Raw genomic sequence first — 17,664 nt, 5'->3', positions numbered from 1 at the left:
GAGCCGATCTCTGGCTCGGCTGCAGGTTTTTTGCTGTGGCTGGATTCACTGGAGACTGCTGAGTGAAGAAGGAGAGAGAGAGGCTCTGGGCCTGCAGCGGGCTGGGCGCGGCGACTGCACTCTCCAGAGCAGCCATGAGGAGCTTTCCATCGCAGACGGCTCCAGCTCCTGCACCGGCCGAGGCCACAGAACTACCTACAACAGCCTGGGCAAGATTTTAACTCTTTCATTACCCAGATGAGACTTGCGGATTAATCTTTTTATCCAGACAGAGAAAAAGAGAGTGATCAACATGAAAAGAGACTTTATAAACTACCAGTGACAGGAAAGAAAAGAAGCTTCAGAAAAGGTAGAGAATTAAGAAGATGCATTAATTAAGCTGAAATATCTTTCTGTTAAAACTATGGAAATGGACAATAAGGTCTCGAAAACACTCCTTTAATTCATGACAGTAAATAGGGAGGAATAGAGTGTTCAAAGTGTAAATTTTGAGTAAGAAAGTAGAGTAATTATGGTACAGTGAAGTGCTGGAAGATTTGAAGCCTTGAGAGGCAATGAGAAAACTGTTTTCTAGTGAAGCTCACAGAAACAGATGAAGAAGACTTTTTGCCTTTGAATAACTTATCCTTAAAAATCCCATCCCTAGACTCATGGCCCATAGACACTTGAGAGTGATGTGAAAATGGGAGGAGTGGGCTCTAATAACAGCAGCTCTGGGCAGCTAACATTAGAGCAATGGAAAACTATAACAAAAATAGTTTTTCTTGTGAGAAACTCCATAAATTAACAGGAAGAAACTTCTGTTTCTCTATAAAGACTGGTGAAAAGACTGTAGCAAGAATTGGGACTGTTTTAACCATCAAAGTTCCAAAGTTTTTGTCTCTTTTGTCATGTGAACAAGGGAATAGTGGGTAGACTGGGGATGAAAAGGTTTTTCTGGAAGTTTATTCTGGTGTTCTTATTGTAGTTTGTGAATAAACTTTTCTTTTTTTTCCTTTTAAGTTTTATGCCTGTTTTGCTCTTGTTCTAATCCATATCTCACAGCAAGAAATAAGTAATTTTCTTAGTTATTGGTTTAAAACCACGACAGGTGGTGAGGCACTGGAACAGGTTGCCCACAGAGGTTGTGGATGACCCAGCCTTGGAAGTGTTCAAGGCCAAGTTGGATGGGGTCCTGAGCAACCTGGTTTATTGGAAGATGTTCCTGCCCAATAGAAGCTTTGCAATTAAGCCATGCTAAAGATGAAGCATCTCTAGCATTGATTTTTAAGTAAACTTTATTATTTAGTTTTAACACAAAAATCCACTAATGCATTAATGACTCAGAATTGTCATCTATAAAATACTGAAGTTAATCTGCCAAGAATTTATTGGGATTTCTTTTAAGAACTCTAATTACTGGGTTTGCTTTCTGAGACTGTAAGGCAGCATAAAGTACCATTTTCTATCTTGAATAACCACTAGTGTTAGAAATTAATTTACACATATACCTCATTATTTGTTTCTAAAAGTGGTACCAGTAGACAGAGCTACAAAATTATGCAATGATTACATACTCTGAAGCCAAATGTACAAGGATGTTGCAACATAAAATATGTCATACTGACTCAAACGTTTCACTAACATTCATCATATCCTTGTCTGCCAGTTTCTCATTCTCATTTGTCTCTCTATGGTATTCAAGCATGGATTTAATGCATCTTGATCACTTGTGAAGTTGTGTCTTAGAAACTGCAAAAAGTAATCAGCAAATATCTACTCAATGTTTTAAGTGGAAATCTTTGTAGCTAGCAATCTTTTAAGTCAGCTGTGTGACCAAGGCCATAATTAGCTGGTTATAAATCTGTACTACTTCCCAAAGAATTAGTTCTACCCTTTCTTGTCCTCACCTTATCACTTGTGCCAGCAGTCTCACTTGTGCCCTATGTGATGACAAGATCAAGGAAGTGATTCAGATAAAAACTAAACTAATCAAAGAAGTGAATTAGTTTTTAGTCAGAGTGGTTACCTGAAAGTGTTGCACAAACACTAGTAACAACCCAAGAGAGATTCCAATAATAAACCTCTTCGCGAAGACAGGACTAGCCTTCTCAGCTGCAAGACAGGCTAATGTGGCTAAAACAAAAACTCCCTCCCTTCAGATCATAGTTTGAAGATACGGGGTTTCAAGTCAAAAATCAAAGCTTTACTTTTAATGAAATTTTACCTTTCCACAAAGTCCCAGAATGGAGCAGGGATGAGGAGGGAGAAGGGCTAGCCTGAGGGACAGAAGCTATATAAAAATACTATTGCCACTAAAACTACCTCACTGAATCACAACCTTGGATGCAACTAAACAGCTCATTCCACTCACTAAGCACAGTATTTAATTCACAGAGATCTGAGGGAAAGGGGAGCAAAGCCTGAAAAGGGAGATGAGGGGGACACTTGGTAGAGTTGAGACAATTAAATCTTGCAAACACATAAATGAGACTTAAAATGTAGTATTAATACAAGACTTCATATAAGGTATAAAACAACAGTCATTCATGAGAAGGATTTCTAAACTGAGAGAGATGGGGAAAGGAGAAAAGGAACATCATATATATCAGTAGTTCTGGTTTTCATTTGCATGAAATTCCTTAAGCAGAAACTAGTCTTCATTTGAATTTTATATTAATCCTTTTTCATAGAACCCTCCTGCCTGAAAAAAATAAATCCCTTGATTGCCTTTCGACAGCAGAAAAAACAAAGCATTTAATATTGTGTACCTTTTAATTCTCCTTAAACAAAGAAGACAAAAATTGAAACAAACACACCAGCCCATCCCCAAAAATCACATGCTAAAACTAAAAAAAAGGAAAACAGTAATTTTGCTTGTATTCTTTATTGAGGATATGCACAAGTTATTTTTCCATTTTCCTAAAAAGACAGTTAAAATTTCAGTTAGCTAGACGACAATGTTTGTGTAATATGAAAATAACTGCTAAAGAACTTGATTGAATGCCTAAGGAACCAAAAGATTTGGAGGTAAAAAAAAAAAAAAAAAAGTGCAAACTAATGTTATAAATGCAATGGCAAAATAGGGTTAATATAAAAAGCGATTTATTATAAAACAATTTCAATCACAAACAACGAGAGAAAAAAACCACAATAAAATAAATCAGCGCAGCGCTGGGTGGACAGGGGTCTATACCCAGAGGTACAGATTTACCCAAATCCACGAAGGAGGGTAGACTGTCCGGGGTTTTTATAGGGATTTTGTGTCCTGAGGCCAAAACTCTGAGCAGTTACTGTTCAACAAAGAGTCTAGATGGTTGGTTGAATGAATTTCCTGGAACCGTGGAACTGAATCAATAGACGACTGGGCAGAGTCCTTTCACATGTGAAAGGTTCTGAGTGCTTCCCAATTGTATCTTCGGTTGGACTCTCAGGGTGGAGTGTCCAGGTCCGGTGCGGAGCCGATGGGTATCTCGGCTGGGCTCCTCTCATTGTTTGGCCTGATTGCATCTTCAGTCGGGGCTTGCAGGGTGGAGTGTCCAGGTGCGGTGTGGAGCCGATGGGCATCTCAGCCTGGCTCCTCTCATTGTTTAGCCTGATTGTCCGTGTCCTGCTCTTTCTTTCAGGCTGATAAATGTCGCCTAGGGTCGTTACTGCCTGAATGGGTAGTTACTGCTGGGTTTGGGGAGAAATCCTTAGGCCACACTATATTTTATATAATTTTTACATTGTTACAAATACAGTTATATACTTATTTATTCTTTCACAAATTTTTATCCAAGGTTACATTTATCACACTAATCAATGCTGAATGTGCTTAAATTAAGCTAAAAAATTTGGAGCTGTTTGTCTAAACAGAGTTCAGTTGTTCAGAAGAGGAAGAAGCTGGGAGAAGCTTGGGGAAATTAGCAAGGGATAATATTGAAAGGGAAATGTATCATAAATGAGAATTTATTTCTCATGGATAGACAACATTTGACCATGTTTTCAATAAACATATTTTATAGGTATTGTCTAATGATGATAAAGTAAAAATTCTTCAGTGTGACTTTGCACATTTTGTAGTAAGAAAAAACTTCCAGTGCCAAAAGTAATAAACTAATGTACCTCAAATATTCAGCATAATTCAGTAAAGAACCTCAAAAATTTGCCCATCTTAAAGGTCAGTGAGTACAACAAAGTTAATACAATGGTCACATGCTTAAACTAGATACAGTTAGTTTTGGAACAATGATTGCTTCCTTTCCATGTTGTCTTGGTTTGAAAGACAGGTGTCTCCTAAGGAAGGTGGGAACTTCCCTTGGAAAGGAGAATATGACCTCCCTCCCACCAAATTATTATTATAACTTCAAAATTAAGGAGTTTTAAGGCAAAGATATGGGAAAAGGAATAACAGTTCTTTACTAGTATGTATAACAAGGCAAACAAACAACAGCAACTATGACAGCAACTATGGCAGCAACAACAAACAGAACCAGAAACCCAGTAACAGCCTTCTTGGCTGCAGGCAGTTTCCTCTTTGGTGTACTTACAGTTGCAGCCGGCAGGGGCGCTGGCAGGCTCCCAGTGTGCAGGGCAGGTGCGATGATTCCCCCGCAGCTGCAGGGGGGTGCTGTGGCACGAGTCCAGCAATCTTTTCTCCATGTGGACAATGGTGGACACAGCCAGCAGAAAGGGATGGAGAAGGGGCTTCTTTTATGAATGCCCAGAGACAGCTGATCCCAGTGGCCCCTCTGGATAGCAAAAGGAGCTATAGCAGGAACCTCGGAGTAGCAAGCTGGGAAGGCAGGGATGAGCAAAGTTCCAGATTGGGTAGATTAGATGTATCAGAATCTCGGCAGCTGTAGCTGGAACCGTAGGGCATTTGGTCAGGCAGGGGGTGTGAATTACAGTGTAGCAAAGAAACCTCGGAGCAGTGGCAGAGAAAATGGCAGGGGCTGTGCAGTTGCCACTGGGTTCCTGAACACGACCAAGTGAGAGGCTCCCTTGGAGGGGTAGGGGGCTCGGGGATCCCAGGGTTTTCCCCTGAGGCACCTGAGCAGATGGTGAAATTCCTTTTTTTTTTAGTGAGGTAAGGTGTTAATAAGGTCCCAGTTCAGTGGTTGCTCTCATGAGCAAAAACTCACCCCATGGCAGAAGAAGGACCTGACTGGGCTCCTGCGGTGGTAGTGAATTCCCCCCCAGGCAGCAGCTCCAACGGTCCTCCTCTGAAGTCAAGAGCAAGAGAGAGGTGGGAGCTGCACCCAACCCCTTTTCCCCAGCCCAATTCTTGCGGTATCTCTGCCCCTCCACGAGAAACCTCCCAGATAAGAGGGCAGCCAGCTGCACACTTCCTGAGGAAACTTCTTGTATCTCTTAAGTACTCAGTCATTATTGTCTCTTAGCAACAAAAGATGGGAGAAAATCCTCAAAGAGAAAGAAACAAAAGGAGAACTCCTAAACCCCAACACATGCACTGCAAGCACTAATTGCAACACTGTGTACACCAGTATTAAACTGGTTACTTGCACGATACACCCAAGTCTCTCAGCCATCTCTCTCAGCCCCAACCAACATCTCATGAACATTGTAAAATCCAGTTCTTTCAGCAGATTACAACTAGTGCTACTGGCTTCTCAGCAGCAAATGCTGCCACCACACCCTGGCCAGAGCCACTGCCAACTGTGTTCAGCATGAACACATCAAGAGAACAGGAACAGAGAACAAATGTAGGAGATTTTACAAGGTACTTCAGCTCACCATTAAAACTTTTTAGATAATAACTCTGCACCTATCTTAGGTCACTACTCAGAATCCCTATCCACATTGTCTTGGTTTGAAAGATAGGTGTCTGCCAAGGAAGGTAGGAACCTCCCTTGGAATGAAAAATAAGACCCCCTTTTTCCAAATTATTATAACTTTGAAATTAAGGGGCTTTCAGGAAAAGATATGGGAAAAGGAATAACAGTTCTTTGCTAGTATGTATATGTATAACAAGGCAAACAAACAACAACAATGGCAGCAACAATAAAAAACAGAAACAAAACCAATAGCCTCTCAGCTGTCAAGCACCTTCCCTTTTGGTGCAGTTGTGGTCACAGCCGACAGGGGTGCTGTTGGCTCTCGGCTGGGCAGGGAAGGTGCAATAATTCTTCTGCAGCTGCAGAGGGCGCTGTGGTGCAAGCTCAGTTGCTTCTTCACGTGGGTAATGGCGGGTGCAGCCAGTGAAAGATACTAAAAAGTGGCTTCCTTTACAACCTCACAGGGGCAGCCGGTCCCAGTGCCCCTCCAGATAGCAAAATGAGCTGTAGCAGGAACTTCGGAAGCAGCAAGCTGGAACGGCAGAGGTGAGCATACCCCAGAGTGGCAAACAAAATATAACAAAAACTCCTCAGCTGTAGCAGGAGCGGCAGGGTGTCCCAAGAGTCAGGGGGTGAGGAGTTACAGTGTAGTGAAAAGCCCATAGCAGTGTCAGAGAAACGGAGGGGCTGGGGGCAGCAGCAGCCCAGCTCCTGAACACGGTCAGGAGGAGCTCCCTTGGAGGGAGGAGGAGTCCCGGGTTTTCCCCTGAAGCACCTGAGTAGATGGTGAGGGTCCTTTCCAGTGAGGTAGGGTGTTAATAAGGTCCCAGTCCAACGACCGCTGCTATGAACAGAGCTTCACGCACGGTAGAAGACAGTAGGAGACGGAACCCCGCAGTGGTGGCGAATTCTTCCCACAGCGACCACAGCCTGTCTCCCCTTCAATCCCGAGAGTGAGAGCAAGAGAGCGAGAGAGAAGGCGAGCCCAGCTCCTCACCCCCCAGCCAAAATCTCGTGGCAACTCTGCCCTTCCCAAGAAAAAGCCCCCCACCTAAGATAGTGCCTCCAGCTGCACTCCTGCCCCTCCCCCTTGGCTACATCTTTTGTCTCTCTTAAGTACTGGTCATTATTGTATCTTAGCAACAAATGGGACAAAATTCCACGACAGAAAGAAAAAGAAGGAAAAAATCCTAACCTCCAACACCCATATAAAGAAAAAATAAAAGTATATTTCTTACAATCACCCTTAATTTATAGTTACTGTATTGCCTGAAGCATGAAACAAAAGTAAATGTGACCATTTTCCTCCACTTACCTTTCTTGTCAACAGACTTTTACGTCTCATTCCACAAGCCTCTAACTGAAGACGCCCTCGCAATGCCAATTCAATTAACATACAGCCACGCAATCCAGAAGAGATGCAATCATTCCAAAACGATGTGTAACCCTGTGAAGAATGAAAGGCAGTAAGATATTTCCATTTTCACCTGAAAACAAATAGAAAAAGAGGCTTACTGCATTCTCTAAATAGATCTCTGGCCCTCATACACTAGCATCACTAGTCAACTACCATTTGTTATAGATACTGTTGTGAATTCATGTTGTAAATATTGGCTTTTCACAATTATTCTGATAAATATATATTATATGCTTTCACTATATTTTCTCTCTTAGCAAGTTATAGGCTTAGATAGGAATTCTGAATGGTAAGAATATGTTTCATCCGGACAAGGCAAGACAATGGGAGGATCAAGCTGTGGAAAACAGGCTATTATCAGCAGCAGGAAATGGAGAGCAAACTGTTATCAAAAAGCCGGTACCAGGACGTTGGCGGGGGGGGGGGGGAAAGATATGAAGCCCGTCTGCTCTCAGAGGAAGGATGAGGGGCCTGGACTCTTATCAACAAGTGACCATCTGCAGAAAAAAAAAAGGAAACCAAAAACTCCAAAATAATGCTGACCAGCTAGAATAATGATGACCAGCAAAAAAATTATGCTGACCAGCAGAAAATGAGACTGTGCAAGAGCATGATCCAAGAAGGCGGAACCAGGGAGGGGACATGCTTGAATATGCATTAACCCCTCACAGCAAGGATGGGATAAAAGGGGTATCCCTGAGATACCAGGTGTGCTCTTGGCAGCGCGCCAAGGCACCCGGCCATAACTCTTTGCTTTATGTCTCTTATTGTCTTTATTAAACTTTTTTAAAATTTTACAGGAGTGAACTTCGTTTTTCACACTATGATTTCCCCAGTAATGCAAAACAAATTATGTGCTCTAGTAATTATTTGCTCTGTGATTAGCAAAGTCATTCTTGAATATACTATCTGTAACATTTAGCCTGGTCAATTTAGCATTGCAAAGGTGGCCTGTTACTGTGAAGCTTAAGTAGCTGAGATAAATGCTGCAGTAATTCAACTACTTTAAGGTCAAAGAATACCTAAAATAACATCACTTATTCTTTAACATAAAATTCTGTTAACTTTTAGTTCCACTTCTAGCAATTAACAGCAATACTTTCTCAGCTATACTTCATGCAGAATGTTTTATAAAAACAGCTCGCTACAGGAGAGGAAAAGGTTATAGCTTTGTTTTTTTTAAGAGTGCTTAAAATACTGAGAAGTATCACTAAAAAGGCTTTAACATTGTTTTTTGCTTTTGTCTTACACTAGACAGCTTGACATGAAAGAAGGGATTACACTATACTCAGTTATCCATGGATAATATAGGTTACAGATTAGCCATGCTAGATAACCACATTAGCTGCATACAGAACCATGAAATATAAACACCATTTCAACACAAAGTCAACTTGTATCCAAATTGCTGCTTCAAAATCAGCATGTTGTTCTCCAAAGAGCACAAAAGCAGGATTTACTCAGCAGCAAAGAGGAACTTCACTGCATCTTGTAGCACATACCTCCTACCTTCTGCTAGCCTGTAATTTAGGTATGGACATGAAATTTAAAAAAGGACCAAAAAGGCCTATACTATAAAAGAAAAAAAATTTCATCACAGATATTCCATACTTTGTTGTTATTAGGCCCTGAACATTTTGTCATGGTGTTGTGAATTCATGTTGTAAATATTGGCTTTTCACAATTATTCTGATCAATATATATTACTTGCTTTCACTATATTCTTTTCTCTCTTAGCAAGTTATAGGCTTAGATAGGAATTCTGAATGGTAAGGATATGTTTCATCCGGACAAGGCAAGACAATGGGAGGATCAAGCTGTGGAAAACAGGCTATTATCAGCAGCAGGAAATGGAGAGCAAACTGTTATCAAAAAGCCGGTACCAGGACGTGGGCAGGGGGGAAAGATAAGCTCAGCTGCCCTCAGAAGAAGGATGAGGGGCCCAGACCCTTATCAACAACTGACCATCTGCAGAAAAAAGGAAACCAGACTCCAAAAGAATGCTGACCAGCTAGAATAATGATGACCAGCAAAAAAATTACGCTGACCAGCAGAAAATGAGACTGTGCAAGAGCATGATCCAAGAAGGCGGAACCAGGGAGGGGACATGCTTGAATATGCATTAACCCCTCACAGCAAGGATGGGATAAAAGGGGTATCCCTAAGATACCAGGTGTGTTCCTGGCAAGGCGCCAGGGCACCCGGCCGTTTTAACCCTTTGCTTTATTTCTTATGTCTCCTAATTGTCTTTTATTTATATTAAATTCTTTTTATAATTTATTAAGTGAATCTCATTTTTAAGAATGGGAAGTGGTCAAATCACCATCCCTGGAGGTATTTAAAAGACATATAAATGTGGGACTTAGGGACATGCTTTAGTGGTGGACTTGGCAGTGTTAGTTTAACAGCTGGACTCTATGATCTTAGAAGACTTTTTTAAAGTTTCAACACATTCATACACCATTCTTCAACTGAAATGCAAATTTCCAGTGGATGCCTTTTCATGTTTCACTCATTTGTCTCAGAAATTAAAAAAAAACAACTTGGGAGCTTTTGAGTTGACATTCAGGCTGCTACTGAAACTTTTTTAAGGGGAGGGAGGGAAGAGAGAAGGAAGAGAAAAAAAGATACAAAGATGCCTTCTGAAAACTTGTTTGTTACACAAGAAAAAAAAAAGTCACAGACTTCTGAATCCTAATATGAATTTCACAAAGGCAAATCTTAAAATCAGGGAAAATACCACTCGTATTTTGAATGTTTTCAAAATTCCTATTTCAACTTTCCAAAAAATCTCTTCAGGATTAAAATATAAAATTCAGTAAGAAATCCAGCTACACTGATTTTGCAAGAATAAAGAAACTACATTTTAGCATTAATCTAATCAACACAAAACAGCACATCTGAAGCAGGCAAACTAGCTCCCTAATGACATATTTCAATACAATGAAAAGAATCATAAACTGGAGACCTTCACATGACAAAAAAACGATGCTGTAACACTAAATCTTCAGCAATAAATGAAGTTTCTAAAAGCCAAACATGAGTAGCTACGGTCCGAGAGAATTTCTGTACTGAAGTGAATTAACATTACTTCACTCTCACAAAGGACATTTTCATTTTCGCCAGTGAAAGTGTAAATACAACTAGAAATATTTACTGTTTCAGCAGACTGCAGTACATGACAATTATTTCAGTGCACATTATATGAGTTTTCTTTCAGCAAATAAGGAATTAGTTACAGATCAAATAAGTATTTTATCTTAATATAATTATCTGAACTACAGAAGAAGGTGTTGTGCCTCTAGCTGCTTCAATTTGCTTAGTTGTGGCACACTGTTTAGAGGACAAGATCAGCTGTTTGCATTACTGTATTTTAATAGATTCACAACTTGTACTGAATGAGAGCTCAAAAAAAACCACAAAACAAAAACACACAAAAAATGAAACAACAAACCAACCATAAAACCCCCTACATGTATAAAAAACTTAAATGGAGTGACAACTACAGAGAACCTAGCAATCTCTCAGTTTTCTATGGGACTGAGTTACAAGATGTCTGGAAGAACTGTAATGAAAAAAGTGACCTGTACCCATGTCAGCTGTTGTTTGTAAATCAGCTAACAATATTTGCCACTTTGTTCTTTTGGGAGAGGTGACCTCAGAAGCTTCAGTAGTTCTACAGAATAGCTTCCATTTTGCTATGGCTTTGACCGGCCCTACTGCAATATTATTTTTAACCTAACACAGCAAAGTATTGCTTTGTAAGTATTTCAGTAAATATTTTTTATTCCTATAGCAACAGGCTATTGCTCTATTCAAAACAGAGGAACATGATTCACTTTCCCAATCATGTTTCTGAAGGGTTTCCAAATAAATTATAAATGCTCCTTTTGTTCTAGTGCTCCTGTTCCTTTAAGGACACCAGATCTGTCATGAACATCTTTTAGCAGATAACCCTTAAAACCTATCTTGACTTTGAAATACAGAAATAGTTACATGTACACAGAAGATACAAATGGAAGAATCATTGGTAAAAAAATAAGAACAACCAGCCCATATACATAAACTACCCTTTAATTAGGCCAAATGAAAAAAAAAGTTAATTTTGTTCAAGCACTGAAAATAGGATTGAGGTGTGCTTTGTCTTGGGGCAGCTGGACATTCCCATGACTGCACCCATACTGCAACAACACAAAACTTTTGTCTGTGGTTGTTACAACCATTCCACTATCCTGAAAGCAGGAGTCTCATATAACAGTGTCCTGGAAACACTAAAGTAATCAATCCATCACTGTCTAAATTTGCCTGAAATTCTCTCTCCTATGAGTAAAGGTTCTGCAATCTACACTTAAAAATTATTAATGGTAGGTCCTTACATGCAAGGCTTCTTTAATAGAATTTACAGTGTTAAGCCATATTCACCAGTGATTAATATTAGAAGTGAATTTACCAAAAAGAAACCCCTCAAAACTAAGTTATCAATGCAGTTCTCAGTGATTTTCTGAGAAAAAAAGTTTTTTTTAAGGAAACATGTTCTTAGGCTAATTCAGACTATTTTATTTATTTTAAACTCAACACTAATTATTTTATCCTGTTGCAGTAAAAAGGAAGGACATTATCAGGTTTAAATTTACTGGCTTTCCTTTGCCTTTCCCTTACACTTCATGTAGTTTCAGAATTATACTTTACAGACCCTATACTGCTTTTCTCTGCTTGCTGTCATGACAAAATCTCACATAAATGTCATGGGAAATACATTTTACCAGAAGTAAAAATTTTATTAAAAGCATTTCCAGATGCATAAAGTACCTAAGTTTTGCTAACTTATCATAAGAACAACAGAGAACAAAAACAAAACCATTTGAAAATTAATCTATAGTTTTATTTTAAAATTCAAATCATGGAGATTTTAACTCATGGAGACAATGCTGTTTACACAGTGTTAGACAAAAAGAGTACAATCAGACACAAAACCAAAATACAAACCCTAATGAATCATGTCTAACAAAGCACAGAAATGGTGCATGCTGAGGTTTGTGCACATAAAATCCCTACCCTAGAGACATTATCATCCCTTTTGTCTGACATCTCAACTGCAAAATCTCAAGAGAGTCACAAATATATGTACCACTGTAATCACTTACTTTTTACATGCAAATAAATATTAGATTATCTGCAGTGTTTGCCACTGTTGCACTTAGCAACATTGGATGATTTACAATTTTGATGCACACCAATGCAAAGCTGGATTTTTAGACCCAATGTTTGATATACTAGGTATACTTGCACCATATATTCTTTCTAGGCAGACAGATTGTTCCTTGCCTTGAAATCTTTATAGCCTAATGCCTGCAAAATTCAGAAGATTTAGCACACACTCATGGGAGGGGGGAAAGGGCTGAATGATCATCCAGTCTATACCACCTTCCTCAAGGAAAGACCTCCTAGGTAATCCTTACAGATATCTGTCTTGTCATGCTTAACTTACTTTCATGCAGCTATTCAGGTATGTAGAGAAAGAGAAATGTGTATACACACAAGCCTTCAGATTCAACAGATAGAACACTGAATACCTACTGACTTTATTAGGATGCCATGGCAAGGTCCAACTGAAAAAAAAATGTGATTACAGGAATATGGCCCAAAATACACAATCTAAAGGAAAAATAAAATATGTTATTGTGGCAAGTATATATATAGATACACAAACACGCATTAAAAAACAACTGTTAACTAGGAAAATTACTCTTTAACCAATTCTTTATCAACCATCAAATCTATTTTAGATGCAGTGTAGAGTCAACATAATTTAGCAGCTTTCCCTCCATTATTCTGCACTCAGTTTTAGACTTCCACCCAAATCAATGAACTGCTTCATTAGTTTCTCACAAAAAAAAAAAAGCAGGTTGCTTAACAAAACTCATAATACATAAATAAAGGTATATTATGCTTCACCATACATTGCATCAAACTAAACTGACAGGATTTTGTGTGGTGTGCATGCTTTTTATATTAATTACCTCTTCCAAATTAAACAAAAAATCCAGCACACTGGTAGAAGTATACCTTCCTCAATGACTGTTATTAACAGTTTCATGTCACCTAATTAAGCTATAAATTCAGTAAAAATGCAGAATTACATAATAATGCCATTTCCTCATTTTGACAAACTCATTATTCAAGGCCCATTTTTGTCAAATGTATCTCCCCAAAGTCAAAGATATTTTTAACACAACAGTAGTCTGGAAAGTCTTATTAAAAAGGGCCACTAAGCATACTAAAGCACCTTGAGAACCCCATAAGCACCATAAAGTTGTGTCTGACAAAATACATAGGAGTACATAAGCCTTCCACATTAGAGTTACAGGTAAGTACAAGAGTACAAAAATGTTAGAGGTCTAACCAGGGCCTCTAAGTCAACTACCAACGCTATCAGAGGCTCCAGGTCCTCTTCCTCCTCCAAACCCTATTCTGCCTTCCTTGAGGTGCTACAAACATTAGAGCCCCTCTACAAACCCTGCATTCAAAGGGCAATCCAAAATCTCCTACAGGTCTCCTTCCGCTCAACATCAAATCACCTTCCTCACCTCATCCTGAATCCCGAGCCTGTTCCAGCACGCGCTAAGCTACATAACAGTCCACCGTCCCCCACAACGCCTCTGCCCCAATCCTACAGCAACGCTCACCTAGCAGCATCTTTGCTCCTATCCCACCCGCACCCTAGCGCCACTTACGTTCCCCTTCCCCATCAACAACCTCCATGAGCCCCCGAATAAGCGGTATCCCGTCAGCCACCCCCTACTCAGCGCGCCCGGCCGCACCTCACGGTCCTTGAGGCCCAGGAGCAGCACCTCTTCCATGAGGGTGAGGCGTGTTTCCTTGGAGTCGCCCTTCTCATCGTCGCCGGGTTCGTCCCGGTGGCCTTCATCCCCAGGGCCGCCTCCCACCTCCCGCTCCTTGGCGGCGGCAGCATTGCGGGAGGCCTCTGTCCGGCGCTGCACCAGCCCGGAGCTACGCTGGGTCAAGGAAGTCATGGCTGGAGGCGGTGGACGGTCAAAGGCCCGCCACGGGGAAAGGAACTTGGCCACAGATCGGGAGGGGAAAAGAAGAGGCGGCAGCCGTTCCTGCCTCCGCCCTTATCCACACCGAGGCAGAGGCCGGCCGGGGGGAATCATGGGGAGCAGGATTCGGCCGAGGCAGGAGAGGCGGAGGCAGTGGCGGTAGGAGCCGGCGTTCCCCGTCTGCTGCGGCCGAGCCGGCGGAGGTGATTTCTCCTCCAATATGGCGGCGCAGGCTGATGTCAGTGGAGGATGTGGTAGTGGCAGGCGGGGGCGGTACGACCGGAAAGTGCCGTGGACGGGAGGAGCCCCTCATGGGGCTGGAGCTGTGGACGGAGACCCTCAGGGAGTGCGGGTGGTGCCAGCTGTTATTGACTGTTACTAGTCATTACCTGGAGCTGTGGAGGACGGTTAATCCAACGCTCAGGGCGGAGGGGAAGGGGGGCTGGACAGCCGGTGCCCGCCGCAGCATAATCCGGGGGCTGGGTAGTACACTCTCATAAATTAATTTTTTTTTTTTTTTAAGCGCTTTATTTACACCCTTAAGTCTGCTAGATTTCACTTTTAGCCCAAAGTCTGATTGCTAGTGCAGCCCCCAGGAATACATGCATCTACATATATAAACTCAGCAACTAAACTCAGGTGAGCACACAGAGCTCCCAATAATCTTGACTTTAAATCGAGTAAATTGAGTCCGTTGTCTGTGCTGTCAATGAGGCATATTTTCAAACCTTGAGCCCTTTTGAGCATGGCATGCCAAAAACTCAAAGCTACTTATCAAGGCTGAATCCTATATATGTTTCTAGGTAGCATATTTTATTAAAGATTAAAAGTGCTTAAGATGCAAGGATTGTCTGTACCTTTTTAGTCCATGTCCTGGGGTGACTTTATGATACTGGTATCCCCAATCGTCTGGTTTATGTTATATATTAAGTTCTGCACCTTTAAGACTGGCTTTGAGAGCAAGAGAGGGGGAAGAAGAAGCGCGCAGTTTGTGTTAAAGAAAAACATCACTCCCCCACATCCCGCTCCTGGACTGTGGTGTCTGCAGCACGGACAGACAGCGGGACAGAGCTTCTCTCTGGCTTTTTAGTTAGCTTTAGCTAGCTGAGGCAGAGGAGTTCCCTGGACCTTTGTTTTTTTCCTTTTCTTGGATCTGTGCAAACCTGCTCTGGACTGAACACCCAGCCAGATCCCGGGAGCTCACGCCTTTGCCCCACCGGGGCCTGGGCCTCGGCACTTTTCCAGCGCCGAAAGGACTGATAAGAACCTGAGCGAGCCGAGCTACACCACATGAAAAGGACTTTTCTTCCTAGACTTGCCATCCCATCGAACAGCGAGAGGTTTTATTATTTAATATTATTCAATTTCTGTTAAATAAGCAGCTTTTTCCACTTCTCTCCAAGGAATTTTTTTTTCCTTTCCCGGACCAGTTGGTGGGGAGGGGGCATTTCCCTGGGGAAATCCCCATTTGGAGTTTTCCTCCCTAATTTGCCCTAAACTAGGACAGTCCACAATTAGGATATTGCATTTGGCCATATTGAGATAGCATATAGATTTTAAAAAATAATATGTATAATATGTATCTAAGATATAAACAAAATATTTATATAAATATAAATATATACTTAGGTGCACTTTGTTTACCAAGAGCTCCAAGTCACTTTGCAAGTCGCACCATTATTTCTCACACCCTCAATTCTTGCATAATCTGCTAATGTGACATGGCGATAATTCAGTATAGTTTCTTTAAGACCATTGATAAAAAAGAATAGCAGACAGACAAAACTGATCCCGAGAGGATCTGAATCACTCGCACAAATGTTTATTGATTGTTCCTCTTCTGTTTGGAGACCTGACAATTATTCACAGCTCACTTAGTGTGTGGCATTCTTATTTTTTTATCTTTCTAGTTTTTTAATTAAAATGTTGTCATGGTTTGACACTGGCCAAATGCCAGACACCCATGAAAGTTGCTCGCTCACCCTCCCCTGCCACAGCTGGGCAGAGGAGAGAAAAAAATAAACAAAGGATTAATTAGTTGATAAAAGGACTGGGAGAAAACACTCCAAGGGTTCAACAGGTTCAACTTAGAATTGCAAAGTGAATTTATTGCTAACAAAGTCAGAGGAGGATAATGAGAAGTAAAATAAACCCTCAAAACCACCTTTTCTTCCCCTAACCCCTCCCTCCTTCCCACCGACAGCTCAGGGAGACAGGGCATGGGGGTTTTGGCCAGTTCGTCACCTGAAGTTTTCTTCCACTGCTCAGAGTAGTCCTTCCCCTGCTGCGCCATGGGGTCCCTCCCATGGGAGCCAGTACACCAGAACTTCTCCAACATGGCTCCAGATCTCGTGAGCAGAGTCTTCCCAAAACTGCTGCAACGTGAGTCCCTTCCACAGGCACACAGTCCTTCCAAAACTGCTGCAGCATGGGTCACTCTTCCACGGAGTGCAGTCCTCCAAGGACAGGCTATTCCAGCCTGGAAGCAGGGGCCACTCTCTCCATCAGGTCTCCCACTGGATCAGAGCCTCCTCCAAGCATCCACCTGCTCCGGCATGGGCACCTCCCCCATGGGCTCTGGGTGAATCTCTGCATCCCCCATGGACCTCCATGGGCTGCAGGGGGACAACCTACAACTAATGCAGCACTTACAGGATGACTGCTGTAAATATTATAAGAACCCCTTCATTCTTGTCCCCCATGGGGATGTGCCCACCCTTCACAGAACACAGGCAGGGGGAAATCTCATAATATATACAACATGAACTTAGGTATTTTAGACAAAGGAGGCTCAAGCTTGCGGGACGTGGTCCCGAGTTTATTGTATGTGAATCGCCCAGGACAAGAAAGAGACCGAGGTGCCTGGGGTGCTGTACTTAAACTATGGGGAGGGGGTGGTCAGGGGATACAGGGGAGTTAAAGCCAATGGGATAGGGAAAAAGAAAGGGAAGTTAGGTAGGGAATAACCTTATATAAAACCAAGGGTGAGTTCTTCCCTTGGGACATACCATAATTTTTAAATGCACTACAACAGATGGCCAGGGTATCAGACCCAGCTAGCATGGGTTTAGGAGGAGTAGGCCATGTTTGACCAACCTGATCTCCTTTTATGACCAAGTGACCTGCCTGGTGGATGCTGGAAAGGCTGTGGATGTTGTCTATTTGGACTTCAGCAAGGCCTTTGACACTCCCACAGTAAACTCCTGGAGAAGCTGGGAGCCCACGGCTTGGACAGGAGCACTCTTTGCTAGGTTAAGAACTGGCTGGATGGCTGGGCCCAGAGAGTGGTGGTGAACAGTGCTGCATCCAGCTGGTGGCCAGTCACCAGTGGTGTCCCTCAGGGGTCTGTGCTGGGGCCAGTCCTGTTCAATATTTTTATTGATGACATGGATGAGGGTATGGAGTCTTTCATTAGTAAATTTGCGAA

At 41.8% G+C, this 17,664-nt stretch overlaps 1 protein-coding gene across 6 annotated transcripts; it reads right to left on the bottom strand.

Moving 5' to 3' along the window:
* Positions 1 to 2,996: 2,996 nt before the first annotated feature.
* LOC148183338 (Golgi phosphoprotein 3-like) lies at positions 2,997 to 14,465 on the bottom strand. 6 transcript variants are annotated; one of them, XM_088061595.1, is made up of 5 exons: positions 13,998 to 14,465; positions 7,075 to 7,206; positions 5,106 to 5,186; positions 4,512 to 4,712; positions 2,997 to 3,651 (listed from the first exon to the last, which is right to left on the bottom strand). In XM_088061595.1, the coding sequence occupies exons 1-5, from the start codon at positions 14,208 to 14,210 to the stop codon at positions 3,649 to 3,651; spliced, it is 630 nt and encodes a 209-aa protein (XP_087917721.1). In that variant the 5' UTR covers positions 14,211 to 14,465; the 3' UTR covers positions 2,997 to 3,648. The 6 variants fall into 6 exon arrangements, with proteins under 6 accessions (XP_087917721.1, XP_087917723.1, XP_087917722.1 ...); XM_088061597.1 differs by having other exon boundaries at positions 2,997 to 4,826; XM_088061596.1 differs by having other exon boundaries at positions 2,997 to 4,756.
* Positions 14,466 to 17,664: the final 3,199 nt, after the last annotated feature.

Source organism: Pseudopodoces humilis, chromosome 12 (assembly GCF_049639895.1).
Source record: "Pseudopodoces humilis isolate 2021_Gansu_Grassland_sample_001 chromosome 12, ASM4963989v1, whole genome shotgun sequence".
NCBI classification, from domain to species: domain Eukaryota; kingdom Metazoa; phylum Chordata; class Aves; order Passeriformes; family Paridae; genus Pseudopodoces; species Pseudopodoces humilis.
This window is presented reverse-complemented; position numbering and strand designations above follow the sequence as displayed.